This window comes from Sciurus carolinensis, chromosome 3 (genome assembly GCF_902686445.1).
Source record: "Sciurus carolinensis chromosome 3, mSciCar1.2, whole genome shotgun sequence".
Taxonomy (NCBI): Eukaryota; Metazoa; Chordata; class Mammalia; order Rodentia; family Sciuridae; genus Sciurus; species Sciurus carolinensis.
The window spans coordinates 128412867-128438613 of NC_062215.1; the positions used below are offsets into that span (position 1 = coordinate 128412867).

Genomic DNA, 25747 nt, shown 5'->3' on the forward strand with positions numbered 1-25747 from the left:
CAAACCCAGCCCCCGACTAAACACTTCAAACCAAAATTTGAAAAGTGATCCAAGTTGATAGTATCCCAAAGCTTCTGGCTGGTTCAAACACAAATTCTTTCTGAGGAAATAGATCTACAATTCACCCTCGAATATTATCACAAATATTCGTTCATACATAAAAGTTAAGAGAACAATCAAGAAAATAGCAGCCTGAGTAAGAAACAATAGAGAGAAGGCTGTCGACTGCAAAACAGAGAAATGCCTAAATCAAAGGAACTTGTTTCCTCAAGCTCATCGGGCAGTGATTCTGACAGTGAAGTTGAGAAAAAGTTAAAGAGGAAAAAGCAAGTTGCTCCAGAAAAACCTGTAAAGAAACAAAAGACTGGTGAAACTTCAAGAGTTGTGTCATCTTCCAAGCAGAGCAACATGTTTCAGATCTGGAAAATGAGGTACGTCAGTGTTCGGGATTTTAAAGGGAAAGTTCTAATGGATATTAGAGAATATTGGAGGGATTCAGAAGGTGAAACGAAACCAGGAAGAAAAGGTATTTCTTTAAATCCTAAGCAATGGAGCCAGCTGAAGGAACAGATTTCTGACATTGATGATGCCGTAAGAAAACTAAAATCTGAGTCATATAAAACCTGTACTGTTCTGGTTGTTTTAATCCTGTCTTTTTACATTGGCTTTTGCTTTCTAAACGTTGCTTTCCAAGCTATTGTATATTTGGATTGCAGAACAATTTGTAAGATGAATACTCTTTTTTAATGCCCATTATTAAAAATGTTCTGAATGAAGCTAACTGTCAACTTTATTAAGGAGGATTGCTTTGTGCACACCACCTAGTGTAAAATAAAATCAAGTGATTACAACCTTAACTGTTGTGGCCTTTTTTGATCAAAAAACTAGATACTCTTTAAGGCCAAAATTAACGGTTTTATAGACCTATTAGTTTTAACTCAGTTTTTACATGAAAAAGATTTGTACTACATTCACTGAGTTTTTTAACGTTAGATTTGTGAAATCTGTGCATCTTGATCTCTTCCAGCCAAATGTCAAAACTTGTCTCATCATTTTCCTTTTTTCTTTAATTCGCTTTCCTTTAATAAATCAATCTCTTAATTTTCATTTCACTCTTTTTTCATTGACTGCATTATGCTAATTTGAAAAGTCAGCAAAATTGTCAGTTATTTCAAGAAGGTACTTATAATTAAAATATTATATGGGAAGTACATCACTAAATCTGTAGTAATTATTAGAGCAGAGGTAGTTTGATAATGTGGCTTGTATGAAAACTTCAAGCAAGTATATGTCATTACCTCATAGTGTTCTGTGTAGTTATCTTACTGCTTAGTGTACAGAAAATAATGATTAGATGTCTGATTAACTTTCAGTTAGTAAACATGTTCACCATAGGATGATGTCTATAAAACCAGATACTGTTAAAATAGATTAGGATTTAATAAAAACTGTGAAAGCTTAAAAAAAAAAAAGAATAGAGAAGGAAACAAGAACTGTACAAGTTTTAAATACTTAATCTAGGCATAAAATAGATAAGTTAAATATATTTATAGGAATAAAAGAGAATTGTAAACGTGAGAATGGAATTAAAGTTTATTAAAAGACTGAAGAAAGAAACAGACTTGAGGGGAACAAATGGAAATCATAGAAATAAAAAATAAAATAATGGGAACTAAAAACTCAACAGATTAAACAGAATATTAGACACAACTGAAAAGAGAATTAGAAAAATTAGAAGGCAGATGCAAGGAAAGTATTCAGAGTGCAGCAAAAAGAAAGAGGTGGCAATATGTAAGAGAAATTGAGATACAGTAGAATGACTAAAGGGATACATGTGTGTATCCAATGTGTGGCAAATCCATAAGTAAAATAGAAGAATGGGATTGTAAACTTTAAATTTAAGATGGTGGTCCTAGGGGATGGAATGAGACATTAGATTACATGGGACACATGGGCTTCAGAGATATTGACAACATTCTATTTCTTAAAAGGGGTGGTGGGTACATAATTGTTCCATTTTATTGTTTTTTATGCCTTAAAATATATAATTATTCTTTGGAATATTGTTCATGTTTAATAAAAGCATTTTAAAAATAGTTGGAAAGGAAATACTTCACAGTGTTATCTGTGACTGTATTTAAGTCATAATATTCTGGTTATTTTTGTTTTCCCATCTTTTCAGATATCTTCAAATATTCCTTCATGAAACTATTAAATTTACAATAATAATATAATGATAAAGTACATTTTTTTAAAAGAAGGAAGCATATCTGTTTGTAACATAATAAATGTCTTTGCATAAAGGGCAAACTCAGATGACCTTGTTTGCTAACTAAGCTCTTTTATTTAGATAGACAAAAATTTGAAATGCTATGTACAGCCAAGTGGGAAGGCTCCTTTGGATTCTGCTTTTTCTCTAGTTTCTAAAAATTAAGGAAGGCTTTTAATTACTTCTTGGGACTTATGGAGGTTCTTAAACTGAATTACCTTAGTTTCTTAATTATATTTAATGACAAATTAATTAAAGATGTGTAACTGGCAAAATCATAATCACACTACTGAGATTTAAATCTGTTTCAGATAAAGTCTGTGGCAAAGATAATACTGATTAAGTTTTGACTTAATGTGTATGTAGAAAGGAGGGTGAGAATACGGCCTGCTGGTTAGAGAGCACCTACACCAGTAGGTTTTTACAAAGAGAATTTACTTAGGCTTCAAAGCATTTTTAATAACTAATCAATAATCAAATTTTAAAGAGAAGAGATGACTTTTTTAAAGTCCCAAGTTGGGGCTGGGGATGTAGCTCAGTTGGTAGAGTGCTTGCCTTGCAAGGACAAGGCCCTGGGTTCAAATCCCCAGCACTGCAAAAAAAAAAAAAAAAAAAAAAACAATAAATAAAATTTTTAAAAAATGAAGCCGCAAGTTTCACTTGCTATAAATTAACAATTTTCAAAATCATTTAAGAGAAATATAAAAATTTAAAAAACAATCTCATTGGATGTTGTTTCAGCTTTTCTAACAAAAAAATAAGCTATCTTATAATTTGCTTCTGAATGTTTCCTATGTGAAACCATTCAACTAGGAATTTTTACTTGAAGTTTAAAAACAAAATGATTATTTTATTTAATTCTTTTCTAGTCATATTTATTGAGGTATAATTTGTATATGAAGGGTACCAGTATTAACCATAAGTTTGATCCATTTGGACAAATGCATTCACCTGCATAAACCAAAAACCTATACAGATTATTTCTTTTACCTCAGGTAGTGTCTTTGTGCCCCTGCAATGTCAGCTCTTAACTCCATAGAACAACTGTCCTAATTTCTGGAACTGTTGATTAGATTAGATTTTTCTAGAAGCATGATATTCACTGTTGTGTCTGGCTTCTTTCACTAAGCAAAATGTTTTTAAAATATTCTATTGTGTAACACAGTTTCATTAATTTTCTTCTTGTTGATGGACACCTGGGCTGATTCCAGTTTTTAGCTATTACAAATAAAGTTGTTAAGAATATTTTTGCATGAGGCTTTGGTGAGCAATATGTTTTAATTTCTTTTGGATTAAAGACCTAGGCACGGAATTACTAAATCATAGAATAAACACATGTTTAGCTGTTTTTAAAACTTACAAGGACTTCACCAAAGCAGTTGTGCTGTTTTCCTACTCTCCCCAAGGAGGTGTACTAGCTGTGAGTGGCCCACCCTCTGACAGCCTTTGGTGGTCCATTTCTCATTTAGCATTCTAGGGAGTGTATCCTTGGTTGTAATTTTCTCTTCCTGAATGTTCTTGTGGCATCTGCCCAAGAGGGCGATCTGAACTCATGAAAATAGTTGAGAGATATTTCTCCTTATATTTCATGAAACTGCAGGAACTTTTATATTCTGTTTAAAACGAAGGTTTTAATTTCTTTAAAAATATAAAGTTATTGCAGTTTTCCATATTTTGTCCTGTTAGCTTTTATAATTTGTGAATATTTGGAATTTGTTTATTCACCAAATTTGTCTAACTTATTGGCATAAAATTACTTATAATATCCCTTGTCTTTTAATACTTAAAGAATTTGTGGTAATATATTATTCCTAATATTGGAAATATGGGTTTTATTTTCTTCCTTGATCAGTTCTCTTAGATATTTATCAATTTCATTAGTCTTTTAAAAGAATCAGTTTTTAAAATTATTTATTTTTGGAATTCAGCAAAACAGCAGGGTATAAAATTAACACCCATAAATCAATGGCATTCCTATATACCAATGATGAATCAACTGAAAGAAAAATTAGGAAAACTATCCCATTCACAATAACCTCAAAAAATATTTGGGAATAAATCTAACAAAAGAGGTGAAAGACCTCTCCAATGAAAACTACAGAACACCAAAGAAAAGATCTTAGAAGGTTGAAGGATCTCCCATGTACTAGGATAGGCAGAATTAATATTGTAAAAATGGCCTTACTACCAAAAGTGCTGTATAGGTTTAATGCAATTCCCATTAAATTTCCAATGATGTTCTTCATAGAAGTAGAAAAAGCAATCGTGAAATTCATTTGGAAAAATAAGAGACCCAGAATGGCCCAGATAGCCAAAGCAATTCCTCAGTAAGAAAAGTGAAGCAGGAGGCATCAAAATACCAGACCTTAAATTATACTACAGAGTGATAGTAACAAAACAGCATGATATTGACACCAAAACAGACATGAAGCCTACTGGTACAGAATAGAAGACAGAGACAAACCCACAGAAATACAGTTATCTCATATTAAACAAAGGTGCCATAAATATGCATTAGAGAAAAGATAGCCTCTTCAAGAAATGTGCTGGGGAAACTGAAAATCCATATGTAACAAAATGAAACCTTGCACAAATCTCATCTCAAAGTGGATCAAGGACCTGGGCATTAGACCAGAGACACTGTGTCTACTAGAAGAAAAGTAGGCCCAATTCTCCATCATGTCAGCTTAGGAACCGAGTTCCTCAACAAGACTCCTAAAGTGCAAAAAGTAAAATCGAGAAACAATAAATGGGATGGTATCAAACTAAAAAGCTTCTCTACAGCAAATGTTAAGAGAGAGCCTACAGAATGGAAGAAAATCTTTGTCACCTACACCTCAGAGCATTAATCTCCAGGATATAGAAAGGACTAAAATATTTACTACCAAAAATCCCCCAAATAACTCAATCAATAAATGGGCAAAGGAAATGAACAGACACTTCACAGAAGAGGAAATAACATCAGTCAACAAATGCATGAAAAAATGGTTAACACCTCTAGCAATTAGAGAAATGCAAATTAAAATCCTGGAATTTCATCTTACTGTAGTCAGAATGGCAATCATCAAGAATAAAAGCAACAATAAATGTTGGTGAGGATGTGGGGAAAAAGGTACATTCATACATTACCAGCGGGACTGCAAATTGGTGCAACCACTATGGAAAGTGGTATGGAGATTCCTCAGAAAACTTGGAACGGAACCACCATTTGGCCCAGTTATCCTACTCTTCTGTATGTTCCCAAAGAATTTAAAATCTGCATATTACAGTGATATAGCCACATCAATGTTTATAGCAGCTCAATTCGCAATAGCTAAGCTCTGGAACCAACTTGGTTCCCTTCAACAGATGAATGAATAAAGAAAATGTTGTGGGTATATACAAAGGAATATTACTAAGCCATAAAGAATAAAATTTATGGCATATGCTGGTACATGGATGAAACTGGAGACTACATGCAAGTGAAATAAGCCAGTCCCCCCCAAACCAAAGGCTGAATATTCTCTCTGATATGAGGATGCTGACTCACAATAGACAGGGGTGGGGTGGGGGTGGGGAGGTGGTGGGTGGTGTTTATGGGATTGGACAGGGCAGAGTAGAAGGGAACAAGGGGGCATGGGAATGGGAAAGAGTAGAATGAATTGGACATAACTTTCCTATGGTCATACTTTAATATGCAACCAGTGATAACTCCACATCATGTACAACCACAAAAATGGGAAGTTATACTCCATGTATGTATGATATGTCAAAATACATTCTACTGTCATGTATAACTAAAAAGAACAAAAAAAAGAGAAAAAATTTTATTTTTGTTTTGTCATTTTTTTTAACTTTACAGAATTCTATATTAATTATTTTACTTAGGTTGGGTTAATTTGCTCTGATTATTTCTCCTTCTTATCTTCTCCTGTCCTTCTTGGTGCTAAGGATTAAGCCCAGGCCTCCTACATGCTAAGCAAACACTTTACCACTGAGCTACACCCCTACTTTTATTGTAGCTGCTTAAGTTGGAATCATAGGTCTTTTAATGTACATCCAAAGCTTTTCTGAAAGTCCCCTTTCCCCATATATTTATTAGTTCCTTTAACATGCTTACATGGGTATTTTAAATTCCCTGTGTCCTTTGCCCAACATTTCCACCTTGTTTGATTCTTGTTCAAGTGACTCTTTCTTCCTTGATGATGTGTCCCATAAGTTTGTTTTTTTACATATATCATAATTTTTATTAAATGCTAACATTGTATATAAAAGGACAGGGTTGGGGAGATAGCTCAGTCAGTAGAGTGCTTGCCTTGCAAGACAGGGCCCTGGGTTCGATCCCCAGCACCACCAAAAAATAAATAAATACATAAATAAAATAAATAAATAAAAGGACAGAGAAATAGAATACAACTTCCCTCCAGAAAAGGGTATCCTTTCTCCAGTCAGGCTTTTAATGAGAGGGCTGGACCAGCTATCTGCAACTGGGATGAGTGCAGTCTTTGGTGCTTTAGTTAGATCTAGTTCACCACAGACTTCAAAGGCTTGAGGATAGGGCAAGGACATTCCCTGGAGCATAGCTGGAGGTCTGGGTAATTGGAGACTGCCTATTTCCCTTCCCTTCCTTCAGTTTTCAGCGTGTGATGCACCTGTCCTTTAGGAGATCATCTGTGGCTCTGTAAACCCTCCCACAGCTCTGGGTGAGGCTGCTGTCTCGGGCCTGTGAGGTCTTAAGTGCCTGGAAGTTTCCCTGCAGTTCTGCTTTCCCATCAGCTTCAGCAAGTCCAGCACACCTGGGGTTCAGGCCACAGGGAAATCTCTAAGCTCACCTACCCCTCCTGGAGCCATAGAAAGCTCCTCATTCTCAGGACCAAGGCGCTTGAGGAAACTTCCCTCTTCTCCTGCCTTTCTTCATACTTCAGCTGTGCTTTTGGGAGATGAATCTCTCCCTTTTTCTATCCTTTCCCCAATATTTCCAGTGAAGACCTGTGGATAAGATTAGAAAAGAGCAGACGTGCCTTTGTGTATGGGGCTTGTAGGGTTTCTGAATCATCATGCAAGTCTTTAAAAATGTGTTAAAAGCTCAGCCATTCTTATTTGCTTTTGTGGCAACTTCATCCTCCTCCTGCTGTTCTACTAAGATACAGCAGCTGAGGATCTCTTCTCTCACTTTCTGAATTTCATTAGTTTTTTTTTTTTTTTTGTATCCTTAATGCCCTTCTGTTGAACCAAAACCTTGGATTTGCAAGTGGCCCAATTGTTTTTGTGAGGGTAATAGCACTGTTTCCACCTGACTTCTTGTATCCTACACCTTAAATGGATGCAAAAGGACCAGTATACATGTTTAAACAAGACTGTCTCTTAAAGTCTCCTATAAGTTCTTTGGATAAGTTTTTGTGACTTTCCTGTCTCCAGACAGCATTATGATTGAATTAACTTGGATTTGATCCCAGGAGACCTCAATCTTTGCTTGAAGGAACTACTTTCAATATCGTAGAAGTTTCATGACTACCACAGAGGTCATGTTCAGTTTAAGTGAACCTCATCTAAGCAAGTCCCTCAACTGTGACTTCTCTGCCTCCCAACGCCTCCCCACCACCCATTCTGCTTCATAGGTTCCTCTAATATTGCCTGCTCTCCAATCCATCCAGGACCCAGATGAGAAATAATTCCTAAAACACAGAGCGGTTCCTGTAACTCCATGGCTTTAGAGCCTTTCAGTGAATCCCAGTAGCATAATTCACCATGATCTTTAAGATCTCCATTATTTTTACAACCTTTGCATTCTAGATGACCACATGTACAATTTTGTTTTTATCCAACAACACTCTACTTTGAACTGTTTAGTAGTAGAAAAACCAATTTAATCCATTTTGAGTGAACCTAGTGAAGTCACTGTTTAAGTCAGTTTTTTTGCTGCTGTGACTAAAAGGACCCAACCAGAACAACAGTAGAAGAGGAGGGGTACATTTAGGGACTCATAGTTTCAGAGGTCTCAATCCAGACAGCAGGTTCCATTCCTCACAGCTCAAGGTAAGGCAGGACATCATGGTGGAAGACCATGGCAGAGGGAAGCAACTCACATGATGATCAGAAAGCAGAGAGAGACTCCACTCTGCAGATGCAAAACATATGCCCCATAGCCACGCCCCCAATGAACCACTTTCTCCACACACCCCACCTGCCTCCAGTTACCACTCAGTTAATCCCATCAGGAATTAATTCACTGATTAGATCAAGGCTACAACCCAATAATTTCTCCTCCAAACCTTCTTGCATTGTCTCACGTGTGAGATTTTTGGGGGACACCTCACATCCAAACCACAGCAGTCATGGTTTTCATGCTTTCCATTTTCTCCCCTAGGTTGTCTCAATTCCTGATTGTTGTCTCAATTCCTGATTGTTGTGGGTCCGTCTTGGAACGTTCCAGTTATTCCCACTCTTCTTGGCAGAAAAATCCTGTAATGTCTGGGTCTCCATCTTGCCTTTAGTTGTGAGTTTCACACTGTATTTGCTGCCATGATTTTTTCTCCCTCTCATGTGGTCCAATACTACAAATCTGCAGGTTCTCAGGGTCATAGGCACAGAAAAAAGTCTTTTGGTTACTTTTGTCTCCTGGTCGAGTATTGTAAAGAATCTATAAGGCTTCCCAAGATTCTATTCATTGTAGTATTCAGAAATTTCTAATGTACTCTCTATGCTATAGGGATATTAATAATTCTGAAAGGCTTGACACTTTTCCAGGGAACCCAGGAGGGCAGCAGGGGATAGGACTCCCTAATTCTGACAATTTCAAATATATATGGAGGTCTTTTGTTCTTCCTTGAAGTTCAGAAAAATTTATCTTAGATGGAAGTGATAGTACTGATTCTGCACATCCTTCCAAGTATGCTCCGTCTTGCTCTTGAACTGTAACTTTTGAAACTCAAAAGCCAAGACTTGACATCTTTGTTCTCTTGAGTCAACTCCCATTGAAGACAATGGGGTTTTCTGTTTAATGACTTCAAAGGAGACCTGGTAATGGAAAATGTTGGGAGGAGGTGAAAGAGAAACATTGGTTCATATTTCAAAACATTCACCACATTAGTTTATTTTTACTCTTTTCAAGTTAAACTACTTGGGGCAAGTAAGAAAAGCAAGAACAAAGATAGCATTTTATGCAATGTTGTTAGCAATTTTTTAAAGATGATGCTATTGGGGCTTCACTTGTAGAACATGTATTTGGTTTAGTTTTCCTTTCGTGGCCACATGCTTGTGTTAATCATTCACCAGTCTTCACCCTGCATCTCTGATTAGTAATGCACATTTGAGGAATAGTAGTCAAGAGTTAGGGGTATGATCTGTAATAGCCAACAGAGCTAATTGATTTATAGGATTCTCCTAAAAACCCAGGTCATCAAACACAAGTCTCTTAGGGTTAAGACCATTATAAAATTGATGGCAGCCCCACTGTATTGTGGAGAGATGCATGTCAATTTTTCCTGGGCTTTCCTCTTTATGCTGCTACATTTGTGGCATAAGGTAAAAATCACAGCATCAGTAGGACTCAAGAGATCAAAAAGAAGATGCCCTGTTTGTCCAATTAGGAGAGTGGTCTTTAGGGCTTAAGGGAGGTTTCAGAGCCCTCCATCATAAATTTATTCAATGTTTCTCTGGAAAGAAATGCATTGCTTTAAAACAAATCACGTAGCTCCTGAAGAACAGTTCGGGCTGTTATTTTCTAAACAGAAGGAGCGATCACCATGTTTTGTGGAGAAAACTATTAATATATCTGAAGATCCTTTCTGGGGCTTTCAAAGAGGCTGGTATATAAAATAAACAAACTAACAAAAAACTGATAATGATAAAAATAATAAAGCAGGCATTTTAAAGTATTTTAACATTTGTAAAACTGATTACCTAGGAGACAAGACTAGAAGAATAAGAAAAAGTCTCCATCATTATTAGGAACTTTTATTAGTTGGTAGTAGGCTAGTTGGTAGGCAAAACGTTCGGGGATCATTATTATATTCATTAGTTTTTGTCATGCAGCAAACTAAACTAGTGGCTTAAAAGAGCAGATATTTTTGATTCTCGAAGTTCTGAGAGCCAGCTGGGTGGTCCTTCTGGTCTTTGCTAGACAGGTCAGGGCTTGCTCACTTGTCTGGTGAGTGGCAGGCTGGTTGGTCTAGTGGAGACTTGCGTGTGGACAGTTGGTTCAGTGTTGGTTATAGTGACCACCCTGATATCATTATCCAGCAACCTAGCCTGGGCTCATTCCTTCGGTGGCATCAAATAGGCACCAAACCCTAATGGACAAGAACTATTCAAGCTTCTGTGTGCATGATAGTTGATAATGTTCCATTGGCCACAGTAAGTCACATGCCCAGATTCAAACCACTCACGGAGGTGTAACAATGTATTTCAGTTGTAAAAAGACTAGAATTCCAGATAAGGTTCAGATAGAAACTCAGATTTAGTGTTGGGTATGTCTTTGGTCCCAAGGGTACAGTCACAGAGTATCCCTCTTGATGATAAGAGGCATACATGAAGAGACTATGGAAACTTGTGACATGTAATCTCCCATGTTGTATATTTTTGATTATAGTTAAAAGAGGTAGTAATTCCAGCTATATTTGAGTTAGAAAGAAGACTGTCAAGAGTACAGTTTACCATAGGAGATTTTACAAACATTTTCCCCTTAGAGTGGTTTTGGCTTTTGAACTGAAAGTGTACAAATCATAAGGATTTACAATCCAATGCATTAGGACAAAATGAAATCATTTGTGTAATTAACACCCACATATGGAAATACAACACTTCAGTTCTATTTATCCCTTCTCCCACATCCTCCTCCCCAAAGGTAACTACTATTTTGGCTAGGTTAGTTTGCTGTTTTAGAGCTTTATATGGTTAGAATTATATAGTGTGTATTCCTTTTTTAATTTATCTATTTCTATTGACACACTATAATTACACATAACAGTGTGATTTATTGTTACATTCTTGGTCATAGTGGGGATTCCTTTAAGCCTGACTTCTTTATTCAACATTTATGATTATTAGATTGAGGCATGTTGTTGAACACAGCTGTGGTTTTATCTTAAAATTTTCATTTCTGTACAGTATTCCACTGCATGAAAACACAACTTTGGGTCTTCAGGTTGTTTCCAATTTTTGGCTATTATGAATATTGCTACTCTGAACATTTTTGTACATGGCTTTGGGTGCACGTGTGTGCACATTGCTGTTGAATATATACACCTAGGACTGAATCAGCAAATCATAGGAAATATTGTGTTCAAATTTAGATGATATGTCAAGAAGTTTTATCACACTTTGAAGCATACATCTTGTCTTCATTTTGGTGGCCTAGGTTTTAAGTGAATGTATTCTGCCTTCTACTTTCTCTTGTCCTATCATAAAATACGTACATTTGAACTCCACTGGGTTAACAGTAGTTGACCCTGCATTTAAAATTCAATAAAATCTCAAGAATCATAAAGTGTTTCAAATCATTTTAAATGAAAATAATTGAATAGTTCCATTTATTCATCAAAGGCTTTTTGAATACCTACAAATGACTTTAGATTTGAACCTGGAGATAGAAAGGTAAAATTGAGCTTCCAAGTGTCTAAGTCGTTGGTGACTCTTTTTCACCATTGTCTGCCCCCCTCAGTGCCTCCCTCTCCTCTTATTGCTTCACCAATATTTGCCTTCCACCCGGGTGAGCAATGCATAACAGGCTGGCAGCTATGAATGGGATTATTTGTACTATTGTAGGCAGCATCTTTTGCTAACTACTATCACAATTTTCCTGCTCATATTCAGCTCTATGCATAACTATCCATAAGAGTTTTGTTCTTTCTTTTTTAGATAAAAATGATATTAAGGACATAAGCAATGTTATTCTTAAAACTTGAAGAATGGTGGTAATATTTCCTTTTCACATTTCCCCTGTATGTTAAGGAAGAAATTCTGTATGCATTTGTGTATAATGGGGATTTTCAGACTACATTTATTTTGTGGCAGAAGATTGAAAATGTTCCCAGTGTTCCTACTGTTCAGTATTTCATATTGCAATGTGATCAGGAGAACACATTAGTTGTGAAGGTAAGGTGCTCAAGAATCTTTGTGGCTTAAAGGAGGTATGAAAGGTTCCAAAATAGCTAGTTAGTCCTTTCTACTGGCTATTTTAAATCAATTTTTGTTTGTGAATTGAATTCTTGCATCTATGTACATTTCAAAGTCCAACAAGAGAAGCATAGGAAAGAGAAATTTGCTGTAGTCATAAAATAGTGCTAATTTCTAGTCATACAATTAACCTCACCTGAAATCACTCATTTAGTTGTTTCATAAAGGATTGGGAGCTGCTCAAAAGTCCTTGTTGTATTTTTTCCACAACCATTTTTATTGGATCTACATTTATTTCCATTCACAGTCAAAAGGAAGGACTGTAAGGAAGGGTATTGTATGGTGGTGGTATGGTTTGAATATTTGGTGTCTCCCAAAAGTTTATGTGTGACACAATGCAAAAAGGTTCAGTGGTGAAATATAGGATTATGAGAAGTGTAACCTAATCAGTGGATTAATCTACTGAATGGATTAACTGGGTGGTAACTGTAGGCAGGTAGGGTGTGGCTGGAGAAGGTGGGCATGTCTTTGGGGTTTGTATCTTTTTCCTGATGAGCAGAGCTCTCTCTGCTTCCTGGTATCCATGTTCTGAGCTGCTTTCCTCCTCCACATCCTCCCGACATGATGCTTGGCCTCACTCAGGCCCAGGGTTATAGAGTCAGCCGTCTATAGACTGAGACCTCAGAAACTGTGAGCCGAAAATAAACTTTTCCTCCTCTAATTGTTCTTGTAAGGTCTTTTGGTCAGAATGACAAAAAAGTTGGTGGAAATAGTGATCCCTGCTACTGAAATGATTCCAACCTGTCCAACAGGAGTCACTCTGAATTAACAAAGATGCTTTTAGTGCAAGTGGTAAAATCCAAATCATTAAGCAGCTTATGTAGAAAAGGGAATTCATTGGATCATATACCTGGGACATCTAGCTTTAGAATGATTCAATTCAGAGACTCAAACAACGTTCCTGCAACCTTCTCCTCCACCTGGCTCTGCTTCCTTTTTGGTGATCCTCTCCTACTGCAAACCAGCTTTTCCCACAGGGCAGAGGATGATAAACATTAACTCCCTTCCTGCTCCTCGTACCCTTAGATATAGCACTGTCATGGCCCCAATTGAAAAACTGCTGGGCAAGGACTCTGAATGGCCCAACTTGGCCACAGGCTCCCGTCTGGACCCATCACAGTGCCTTGGGATCTGGGTACTACGTGTGCTAGGCAAGGGAGTCCTTAAGATGGCATTCCTTCTACGCTCTCTAGAATCATCTGTTCACGGAAAGGAATATCCTCAGACAAAACAGCAAATGTTTAGTACAGCCCTGACAGGGACTTCGCATGTATTGGTCACAAAAATAGTTTTGGAGAGAGATCTCTAGCTAAGCAAAACTGAGTGCTATATAGAGAATGCAACTTATAAGGTCTCCTGATTCAAACCAGAGATGCTTATTCCAAGATTTCTTGTTTCTAGGAGGGAAACAGACTTATAAGGGATTCACTCCCATTTGACCAATCTTTTGGGCCTTGTAATGAATGAAATGACTGATTAAACAACCAGTTAATTCACTTAACAGCCATTTGACTGTCACGGAAGTGCTTGATTAAAAAAAAATAATAAAGGTATGAGTCACAGTGAACCCAACTATGGACTTTGGGTGATGATGGATCAATGAGGTTCACTAATTGTAATCCATGAACAGCTCTGGTGGTGAATATTGATGATGAGGGAGGCTGTACAAGGGTGAGCACAGGGGGTAAATGGGGAATATCCGTACCCTCTGATCAATTTTGCTATGAACTGTAAACTGCTTTAAAAAAAAAAAAAACCATTGAAACATTTTAAAAATAGAAGACAAGGTGTTTGGGTGTTGAATGACCTAATTCTCTAGTAAATAAGTAAATAGCCACAGCTGGATGTTTCCATTCCTGAGACAAGTGTTGGTTATAATAACAGCTAGGGTGAGAAACCAAAACCTGTATGGGACCATTATATTATTAGGGTCATCATGCTTCCATGTGCAGAGAACTATTACACTGTCAACCAGACTGACTTCCTTAGAATGAGATAACAGAGTATCCTCCCAGGCAAAAACAGTTGGAATATTGCTATCCACTCTTCTATTAAATGATTATTTAAAACAAATCTTACCTTCACAAAAACAAGATCATATAAGTCAGTATGGTTTAGATAGAGGGACAACAGTAATGTGACACAGAATGAGCATTGTCATGGCCATCCCCTGCAAAGAACTTCCTAATGCTAGGTCCAGGGTAGAAGCCACTAGGAATGACTGCCCCCCGCCCCAGCACATGTGGCGTTTGGAGACATTAGAACGGGGAGATTTGTGCTCCAGGCATCTAGAAGGTAAGGTCAGGGACACTGTTTAACATCCTGTAGTGCACAGGACAGTCCCACACAACAGAGAATCACCTGGTCCAAACTGCCAATGATGCTGATGTTAAGAAACCCTGGTCTGTAGGGCAGTGCAAAGGAAAAGGCAATATTTAAGACAAAACTCCTGCCCCCCATGAATGGACAATCTACTTGGGGGCAGACATAAGATAAATAATAAAAAGGATCTCACTGTACAATGTGTAAGTGGCAATTACAAAACCTTTAACATGTGTGCTCTGAATCAGCTTAAGTGCTAGAAAGCAGAGTCATTGCTATGCTCTACATCCAAGAAAACTCCAAGAGTAGTGACATAAATGTACCAAATCCTAAAGGATTTGGACAGGCAAATCAAAAGAACATTTAGGTGGTATGAGGTATTTAAGTAGACATTCAGTGGCAATAAGCAGCAAGCAGTATTTTCAGGGCAATAAATAACCAGCCCAGCCAATGTGAAGTTTGTGTGGCAATCTAGGAAAGAAACGCTTTTGCCTGTCAGGTGGGCTAAGATGGCGATGGAGCCCTGGTTCTTTCATGTCTTAGCTGGACAGAAACCAGTGTGTGGGCTGCAAAACTGGGATCTCTCTTATCTTTTAGGTTTTCCTGTAGAATTCAGACACTAAAATGCCTGTCACACAGTCATGGTCCAAGGATGACAGCTCCTGGAGCAAACATCAAGGGAAGACAGGTTGAACTTGAGCTTTGAAGAAACTAAAGTAACAGACTGGGAATTTACTTTAATCCTATTGTCTGGGTGTCATTGGGCTTCAATATAAAGGCAATGACAGGATGGAAATAATGCTTTAATCAGAATCTAGGTAGGTGATATACGGGTGGTCACTAGTCTCAGCTTTTCTGAATCACTACCATGTTTCAAAGTATACATTTTTATTTTTTCAAATTCATCTCTTCATTTTCCCCTGTAAGAATTTAGGTTCATCTGACAACTGGCCCCTACTTGCTCACTGCTGCACCCTCGGAAATTAGAACAGTACCTGGCACAGAGTAGCTATCACCAAACTACTGTCGAACAGTCCAGCTACAAAATACAAAGTAAAAGGGGCAGAAGCATGGTGGTAGCAATTAGGTGGAAAGATAGGGACAAAAGCAGCATTGATAAAATTGGCTGATTTGGAAATAGGTAAGTAGGGGTGAAAACTCAAAAGCGATGGGAGTTCGGTGGCACCAACTGCTAAATAGAAAAGATGCAGATCTGAAGAAAAAAATGGTTTGTTTTGTGGGTACCAGAATTATAGGGAGGGAGTAGGCCAGTGAACTAAACTTGACAAAACTTTTAAGAGCAATGTAGCTAGAGGTCTCTGCGGTTAGCAAAGTAAATGAGGTTCCTCAAGAAGGATGAAGCATCTTATCCTCCCACTGTATGAAGGGCAGAAACTGAAAAATGACCTCTGTATAACAAAGTGACATTTCAAAATTAAGTAATAAATAGTTTTTGAGGGTGTAGACTGATGTTACAACTAGATAGTCAAAAGCTAGTTTACCAGTAGGTCATTTTGTTTGGTCTCCATAGTTTGAGCACATTTAATGAATTTAAAAATTCATGTTATTTAAAAATCAGAAACTACATAAAAATCCTGGTTATTTAATTTTCTTGAACTCCACATGGTCAACTTTAGGTCTTTGTTTTTTTAGGCAGGACTGCATGGATCTGAGCATGGGTTTCTACCTACCTTGAAATAACTTCATCTTATTGCCCTATTCAATGTCTCATTTGGGCTATCCCCCTGGTCCTGTAGGTATTTGAGTTTGAAATTCCTGGTCTAGTGGCATCAGGACTGTGTTATGACAGTGATAACAATAAAAATGGTTTAATAGTAATAACAATAAAAATGGTTTAACAGTAATAACAGCAAAGCACTTAGTTCCACACCCTGTCCTATGTGTGGTACAGAGATTTTTCACCACTAGAGGGACATACTGCTGCTATTGTACGACTACGGACGGAAAACTTAAAGCGGTTAAAAGGCTTGTCAAAGGTCAACAGCCAGCCAGTGGCAAAGGTGAGATGAAAAGTCAGTTGCCAGACAGTATTCGATTTCAATGGTAGTACGTTACTCTGCATGGACCTGAGTCCTTTTCCAAAAGCGAGCACCTCTGCTTTAGCCAAAAACTTCTGCTCTTTTTTTTGCAGTGTCCAGACACACACCTCTATGCAACTCTGTGCAGGTACACATTTCCCTTCTTTGACCTATGCATACACGATCTCTGGTAAACCCCAGCTGAATTCCTCACCACAGAGCTTGGACTTGGTGGTAGGGAGGGCAGGTGGTAGTGGTAGAGACTTCCCCTCACTTTTACAGCACCAAGTATGATTAACATTAAGAATACTTTCCAACAAGATATGAAACAAACACAAAAGGTTTTTAAATGCATTTAGAAAGAAACATAGGGATGGCTATAAATAGAAGTTGTAATACATCCCAGGCTGAGGAGACACAAGAAATCAGAGTAAGGAGAGCCTGGTGGTGTTCTGCCAGGATCTGCACAGAGGTGTCACATTAAGGGAACAGGCTTCTGAGAGGTTGCAGTGGGCACTCTGAGCTGAAAACAATTTACTTGACTGATGAGACGTTCTGTGGAATATACGTTGAACAGAATGAAAAAACTGGAAAAAGTGAGAATTGGATTGGAAAACAAGCAGTAGGGTTCTAAAATAATACGAGGCATAAAAGGAGCCATGAATTTAAGGAATCAGTCAAGTCAAATCAAGAACAGTGTAAATGAGGCATTAAAGAATCCAAAATTCACTCATAACTATAAGCAGCATATACTGCTATAGTAGTATGTCTTTTTCCTGACAACACAGTTGAGAAATGTGAAGTAAATGGTATGGTATAAGCAGCAGGTTGCTTGAGTTCAAAGGATATATATTTACATCTGGAAAAGTACTATGAGAGAAGTGACAGAGAATTACTCTGTCACACCTGAACTCTAGAAAATCCACTCATTTTCTGTGTAGATATCATAATACAATTTTTAAAGAAGTTATAGTAAGTGTTGTTTTGGTGGGATGAAAGAAAGCACTCATAATGAATCAATGAGCCTGAATTTCCTTCTAAGTCTTTGCTGTGCAGTGTGTGTGTGTGTGGGGGCAATTATTTCTTCAGTGCCCATTGTGTGTTATATACTAGTCTAGGCCTTTTGACTTTAGTATCTCATTTAATCATCACAACTATGTAAGGCAGACCCAGTAAGAATTTTACAGATGAAATTGAAAGTGAGGGATGAGTATTAATTCTAGGATCACACAGCTGCTAGATGCCAAAGCTGTTAAACACTTCTCTACAGTTTTATCCCTCCTTTACACCTGTTTTGCAAGGAAGCTGATCAGGGTTAAAAACTGGCCTGGAACACATCAATGTTCATAGCTGCTCAATTCACAATAGCCAGATTGTGGAACCAACCTAGATGCCCTTCAATTGATGAATGGATAAACTGTGGCATATATATACAATGGAATATTACTCCACCATGAAGAATGATAAAATTATGGCATTTGCAGGCAAATGGATGAAATCGGAGAATATCATGCTAAGTGAGATAAGCCAATCTCAAAAAACCAAAGGACGAATGATCTCACTGATAAGTGGATGATGACACATAATGGGGGGTGGGAGGGGTTAGTGTTAGGGTTAGAGTTAGGGTTAGGGAGGGGGGCAAGAATGGAGAAAGGAAGGATTGTATAGAGGGAAAAGAGGGGTGGGAGGGATGGGGGGAAGGGAAAAAATAACAGAATGAATGAAACAACATTACCCTGTGTAAATTTATGATTACACAAATGGTACGCCTTTACTCCATGTACAGAGAAACAACATGTATCCCATTTATTACAATAAAAAAAAGGAAAAAAAAAATAAGAACTGTACAACAACAAAAAAATAAAATATAAAAAGAAAAAAAAGAATATGAGAGAGGACAAGCTGGGTATGGTGGCACATTTCTATAATTTCATTGACTCTAAAGACTGAGCCAAGAGGATTCCCGAGTTTGAGGACAGCTTCAGCAAATTAGCAAGCCCCTGCCTCAAAGTAGAAAATAAGAAGGGCTGATGATGTGGCTTAATGGTAAAGTGCTCCTGAGTTCAATCACCATTACCAGAAACAAAAGAAAAAGAATATGGGAAAGGACAAAAGCAAATTTTTAAAGCAGGTTACACTTCCAAATTGCACAGTTCTTAGGATTAAATGCTTCTGGTTGCCTTTTGCCAAATGGAATACCAGTGTTCTCCAAAAAGACTTTAGAATCCTATTACCACCTGAGATTATTTTTGAAAATTCCTTTCTCTGCAGGAAGCTTCTCTGCATCTTCAGCTTCTAATATTTGATATTTTACTTCTCAGATCTGGTGCTGTGGCCTCTGTTCCTCCATTTGAAGACCTACCTTTCAGTTTCCTTCAGGACAGTGGTTCTCAGGTGGCACCCACAGCGGCAGCAGCAAAAGCAACCCCCACAGGGTGGACAGTTAATCTGTTGGGTTTTGGGGACAGAACTGTGTAAATTTCTCAGTATCACTTGATTATCGAGGAGGGGTGGAACCGGCTTGCCATTAGACCTTCCCTTCCAAAGCACCATCTTAATACAGAATTATGCAATTGTAGGATAAAATGGAAATAGTGATTTGAGCTCTGAAGGGGGTGTTAGGAAACAGGTATCATTTTACACTTGAACCAGCATGGGATTAGTATTTGAATTCTAAAACACCCCCCAAATTTGCCTTTTGTATTTTTGTTTCAGGAGGAAAAGAATGACATAAGTATGATTATTTAAAAAAAAATTTTTAGGAACCCTTTTAAATTTCTAGTCTAATCCAGGTGCTTGTTGAAACCATTTGTATAGGTATTGCTAATTCTTCAGTATCTTGTATTTCTCTTGTGGTGCTAAATATTTTATATTCTTCAGTCATGTAAGATTCCACCTTTCACATCACTTACGTTCTTGAGTCAGTTGAGCTCAGGAAGTTTTGCAATACATTGTAGAATTAGATGATATAGGGAAATGTCACTCAGACACAGTAGAAGAGTTTGGGGTGATAGTCACAATAAGTTAACAATCATGCCATCAGACTGTGTTTGGCACAGGTTACTTTGTGAAATTATGCAAACCTTTGCTTGTTCATATGCTTGTGATGATCAGAGAAAAGTGACACATAAAAAATGTATGGTCTCTGAAAAAAAAAAAAAAAAAAAAAAAAAAACTGGCCTGGAAGTGGGAGACAATGCCAATTCTCATAGGGTTGTTTTGAAATAGTTAAATTAGTTGATTCATTTGTTCATCCATCCAAACAATTAGGCCATGGAACAAGGAAGGGAAGAAATGGTGGTGGAGTGAGCTGGTAACAAAGTCAATGGATCAGAAGTTTTGATGAGGTGAAAGAATTCCTAAAATAGCACATTAAAGCAGGTGAGTTGGTTGGGCAGTGGTCAAAGTATGGTGCTTCAAGGAGAGATGGAACTTTGGAGGCACGGAAGTTGAGTAACTGAAAATAATGAACGATGCATGCAAAATATCTAAATTCAACCTATAAGAAATACTAATTCTAAAAATAGTGTAAAATATTAGGAACAGCAAACATAGGCAACAAGTTTCTTGTATGTAAAAGAACTTAGATGAAAAGATCTGTCTGATGGCAAAAAGTCCGTGTGAACACATCATAGTTGATGCTGTAGAAATGCAATTTGAAGACAGAAGAGTACACAGTTCCTCAACCTAGCTCCTTATTCATTTTACCCTGATATGACTCAACTATACTGAAATACTTCCAGCTGTAGTAGTTAGGTGCTCTGCTACTTGCTTTTGCAAGAGTAAATAAAATAGGGGAAAAAAATTCAAAGTAGAATAGAAAATGTTAAAAATTTCCAGGCAAAATTTACTATTGATAAACATCCATACTTTAGCTGTTCCTCTGCATAGAAGATTTTTCCCCATGGTAACCTACATGCCCAAGGCCTCACTTCCTCCAAATTTCTGGGCCAACATCACCCACCCCAAGCAATCACTCACACTCTCCTTTCTCTGCTTTGCTTTTCTTACAGCATTTATTACCCTTGGAATATTGCACATCCACTTATTTACTGTCTTTCACATTTTCCTTCTTCCAACTATATTTCCTGCAAGGATGGAAAATTCACTTTTGTTCATTGTTTTATCTATAGTACATAGAACAGACCTGGACATATAGTAAAAGTTAATTTTTGGTTATATTTTTCAATTAATTCCCTTCAATAGCTTTTTAAGGAATTCAGGCATGGTGGCACATTCCTATAATCCCAGTTCCTCAGAGACTGAGGCAGGAGGATGGCAAGTTTGAGGTCAGTCTGGAAAATTCAGGCAGATTCTGTCTCAAAAAAATACAAAATAAGGATTAAGGTCTTAAGTAAAAAAAAGTTTCTTATTTTTTACATTTAAAAGTTTTATGAGGTGAGGTTAAAATGAAGAAAGTAAACTAAAATTTCTAATCTACATCAATGCTCCTTTAGTACTTAAGAGTCAAAAAGCTCCTTAAATCCAACGGCTTAGCTAGTTCTATGAAATGCACTGTGCCTGTGATGGTCCCTTCTGAGAACATTCACCACCTGGCAACTGTCACAGTAGTGAGACACTAAAGAATCTTTTTCTAAGCTATCCAGTCCAATTTTCAGGGAGCACATAAGCTTATTTACATGGACTTTATGAAAAACCATGCTAAACTTTAAATTAAAAAAATGGAAGACATTTTGAATCAGGGTATGCCTAAAATCTAATACTAAGATGGTGGAGGACGGTGGCCCCACTATGTTTGAGCTCAGATATTAACTAGAATGGACCATATCTACTTTTAAGTTAAGGAAGCACAAGAAGTCCAGTTAGTAAATAGTTAAATAGTTGTCACCAAATCTAAGATCTCAGAGGAGATATTTTATTTCAATGGTAATAAATAATGTGGTCACATATTAATTAGTAAAAGTTACAATGATGGAAACCCTTAAAATTCTTATAAAAAATTGGAATTATACCATAGGTTTTTTGCATATCTCATGACTATGTTTTCCAAAGACATATTAATCCAAATTAAAAATCAAATACACTTAAACTTACCAGTGATATAACTTCAGGGCTAAGAAAAGTAAGTTTCAATTTAACATTTGTAGCAGTTCAGAATGAACTGTCACCAAACAGAGACCAATTTTACATAATATAGCCATGCATCAGTTTAAAGACTAACATATACCCTGCTTCACCAAAATACTTCAGAAAAAAATTACACATTACCTAATTTGTTTGATATAATATGAAACTTATAATAAACCCCCTACTCTGAAAAAAAAAAATATGGTAACTTGTAAAAGGTTTCTAACATTTCATTACTAAAGCAAACCTATTAAATTAAAATGGTTCATCTATTTTGGTCTTCAGTTAGAAACAAAAAGTCACTCATAATTATAGAAAATTTTTAAGTAATTAAAAACATTATCATCAGAAAAACTATTTTGTCAATGAAAAGAAATCACTGATTCAATAAGCATTTGATCATTTTATTCACAAAATATAAGTAAGACTTAACATCCCCTTTCTGTTGAGACTTTTCTCCTAATAATTTTATGTGGAGGGTCTTGAGATATATCAATTATAAAACATGTTGAAACGAAAACATTTTTAAAATTTACAAATACAAACCAGTACTTTATACAAGAGTTCTCTATAAAGTTTGTTAATCAAGTGTAAAAAATACTTCGCTTGAACTGAATATAAGGCATGTTCAGATTATGTTACTCTGTAGAATCATTTTTGCCTCATTGGAGATTTCTCTCTTCGCCGGTCCTGATTTTTCTTTGATTCTCTGGAATGTTCGGAGTATCTGCCAGACTTTTCCCATCGTCTCTCGGCGCCATTCTGATACCTATCCTCATCACTTTTAGAGCCTGAATGTTTTCTATTCTTTTCCCTTGACTTTGATCTATCTTTTCTTCTAAAATTTTCACTGTCCTGATTTAGGAGTCTGTGTTTCTCATTTTCAGAAAAAGAATTTCTTCTCTCTCTTCTCTTCTTTTTTGGATCACCACGTCTATTTTCCAAATCAAAGTATACGTCCTCATCTCGGTTATTTCCAATTCTACTATAACTATTTCCATCCGAATGTATACTTCTGTCTGACATGTATTTTGTTACAGGATCTCTCCAATTCAGATCTCTTGAATTTTGACTTCTGTGTTTTTCTGACCTTCTTTCTCTCTCAGTCCTTAATTCCTGGTGCTTTTGTTCTGCTCTTCTTTCTTCTTGTCTCCTATCATTTGTTTGTTGGTTCCTGATTGGTTTATCTACTTCTTTACTTCTAGTCTTCCCTTGTCCCTTCTTTCTTACATCTTTAGCTGCAAAGGTAAAATGATCTTAGTTTTAATCTTAGTTCATAATTTAACAATATGATTTACTGATACATAATAAGTTTCTCATTCATATAACTGGATGCAAAGTCCAAATGAGTAGAAAGTCTGATGATAAATAATTCACTGATGATAAATAATTCACATGATACTTAATTTTTAAGAACATACAATATCTCACAATTACTTACCAAAGCACTGTTTTATACTCATGAGGGTATGCAGGAACTTTAAATTAACTATAGCAAATGTTGTAGAAATTTTTAGCAAGTGACTAGAAACGGTACATTTCCACTCACATACTTTATACCAAAATGGAAATTCCAGCCCGTGTGCATTATGTCATATGAAATATTATGGGCAAGTCTAGTACATAAATACAATGATCACATTCACTAGCAACATTACTTCCTAAAGGTGAAAGTAGTGGTACAACTGGGCTTATTTAACAACATCAATGTTTTTCAAATAAAACTTTTTCTATGAAAAAAAAAACAGCTCTCAGAGAAGCCTTAGGTACACCCCAGAAAAGGGCTATGTTAGGACATACAATTGTAGCCTTCATGAAAACTACAAAGACTTGGTTTCTGAAAACACTCTTCTAAAAACTCTTGAATAATTCAATTTTACTGCCATAATCACAAATATAAATACAGTGAAACAACTTACTATTTAAGCTGTAAAGAAAATTCAATTACCTTATCTGTGTTAATTTGGGTACATAAAAGGGCTGAGATGACTAAAATTTCTTTCAAAAATTCATATGTATACAGAAAGAAGAAAACATGGCAGAAAATTGCCTATTCTTGCTCAAAGTCTACCTAAATCTGGCTAAATCAAATGCCTACCCTTGGCACATAGTATAATCAGTTGGTTTGCCACTAAGGACTTATTTCTCTGGTTCCTATCAAACAGCTCAGCTGATCTGCAGCTACCCCAGCAGACACCATCTGGCCCTGTGCTAAATCAACATCCCCTGACACTGGTCTATACCATTCCCAGGGCTCTGCTGACGCTGAAACCCAGCCACTTAATGGTATGCAATCTTCTCTCCCTCTGCTATGTTTGCTTTATAATTTTCTATCTAATGTGAGGGCAGTTCATACTGCTTTTATGCTATTAAATATTTTATTAATATAACAAAGTTCTCTACTATAATTATATGGTAAGGCAAATTAACATTGAGTCAGTAAGCTTTCTTACTGTAGCAATTCATGCTGTGTTATCATCTGTTCTCAAAACAGAGACTATGAAATAAATTTTGGAGAATTAAAAAAGGGAAATGTTAAATGAACAATGTTTGTATATTTCAATTCAAAAATAAAATTTCCTACTGGCAAATGAAATCCTGCTCTAATAATACAAAACACTGAGAGCCCCACAATTCTGGATGTCATATAGTATGTTAAACACTCTGAAATGTAATAAGCTAGGGAACAAGAGAATAAAGATTAGCCTTCCCATCTAAAGCTACAGGGATAAGTGCTACCTCTCTGATATATGGCCTGAAAACACACAGGCGCATGCACCCCCCCACAAAACAAAAAATAACATGCATTTTAGATAAGTAGACAATTCCCGACCAAATCACTATAATGCAAGAAAGCAGAGCTGATCTTGGGTAAAACAAAACAGACCTTTTCAGAAAATGTGAACCAGAATTAAACTTTGAAAACATATTTCACTATAGCATTTCCATTTCCAAGTAGGATAAAGAAGACTGCAGGAAGGTATGTGCTCCTGCTGAAAACAATTAAAAAATACCAGATAAATTTTTTAAACTTTCCATTTAAAGGCACTGAAGATCTGCAGCAACTTATGATCCTATAACAGAAGGAACTCTTAATTCCAAAGGTGACATGATTTGAACAAAATTAAGTAAGAGTATTGGACTTAAATCCATAGATTAAGATAAATATGCATGAGTCCATACTGACCTAAAAATATGGTTGAAGAAAAAAAATAAAAGTGGGAACAAGTACAACTCTTTCTTACAGAACAAATCCAATTACTAAATGTAGAAAAATAAAAGATAAATGGAAAAAAATCATCATTAGGCAAAAGCACAGTAATAGGCGTTGGAGACAAGATCCAAAAATGGTTGCCAAAATTAGTGAGTGAAAGCTGGAGAGAGATTTGCATAGTATTAAATCACTTCCCTATAAAATATTAATTTAATAGAGAAAAATAGTTTCTGTGAAGACACCTAGTGAACGTCATCTCAATTCAGCAATCAAGGTTAATGTCACCAAAAATAAAACACCAATATTATAAACCCTTTGACAAGATATCTGAAAAAGAATACACCATTTCTATAGTAGCCTTGCCAAAGATGCCTACTCTCATTCTAATCATGAGAAAACAGACAAATATCTATTTTGAGGGACTACAAAATAAATGACCAGAGGGTTTCACAAGTGTCAAATCCATTAAACACAAAAAGTCTGGGTGGTTAGAGAAGATTGAAGAGAATGCAATGAACTGCAAAGTAGGGTCCTGAAAGAAGAAAAAGAACACCACTTTGATGGTTTCTCATCAGTTTATCTACATCTTTACCTCTGGTGACATTCAAATAAGATTTGCAGTTTGGTTGGCAATATTTTAATAATATTCCAAGGTTAATT

General features: G+C 36.5%; 2 protein-coding genes across 3 annotated transcripts in view; one reads left to right on the forward strand and one right to left on the reverse strand.

Moving 5' to 3' along the window:
- Positions 1–224: 224 nt before the first annotated feature.
- On the forward strand, positions 225–12153 carry LOC124979489 (activated RNA polymerase II transcriptional coactivator p15-like). Its single transcript, XM_047543872.1, has 2 exons — positions 225–625; positions 12107–12153. Exons 1-2 carry the CDS (start codon positions 241–243, stop codon positions 12151–12153), a joined length of 432 nt encoding a protein of 143 aa, XP_047399828.1. The 5' UTR covers positions 225–240.
- Positions 12154–21647: 9494 nt separating this feature from the next.
- Positions 21648–25747, reverse strand: part of Cwc22 (CWC22 spliceosome associated protein homolog) — a 65114-nt gene continuing 61014 nt past the window's right edge. For both annotated transcript variants that reach the window (XM_047547268.1, XM_047547269.1), the window contains exon 20: positions 21648–23111. In XM_047547268.1, coding sequence (XP_047403224.1) covers positions 22525–23111 — 587 coding nt within the window. In that variant the 3' untranslated portion in view covers positions 21648–22524. The remainder of the gene's footprint in view (positions 23112–25747) is intronic.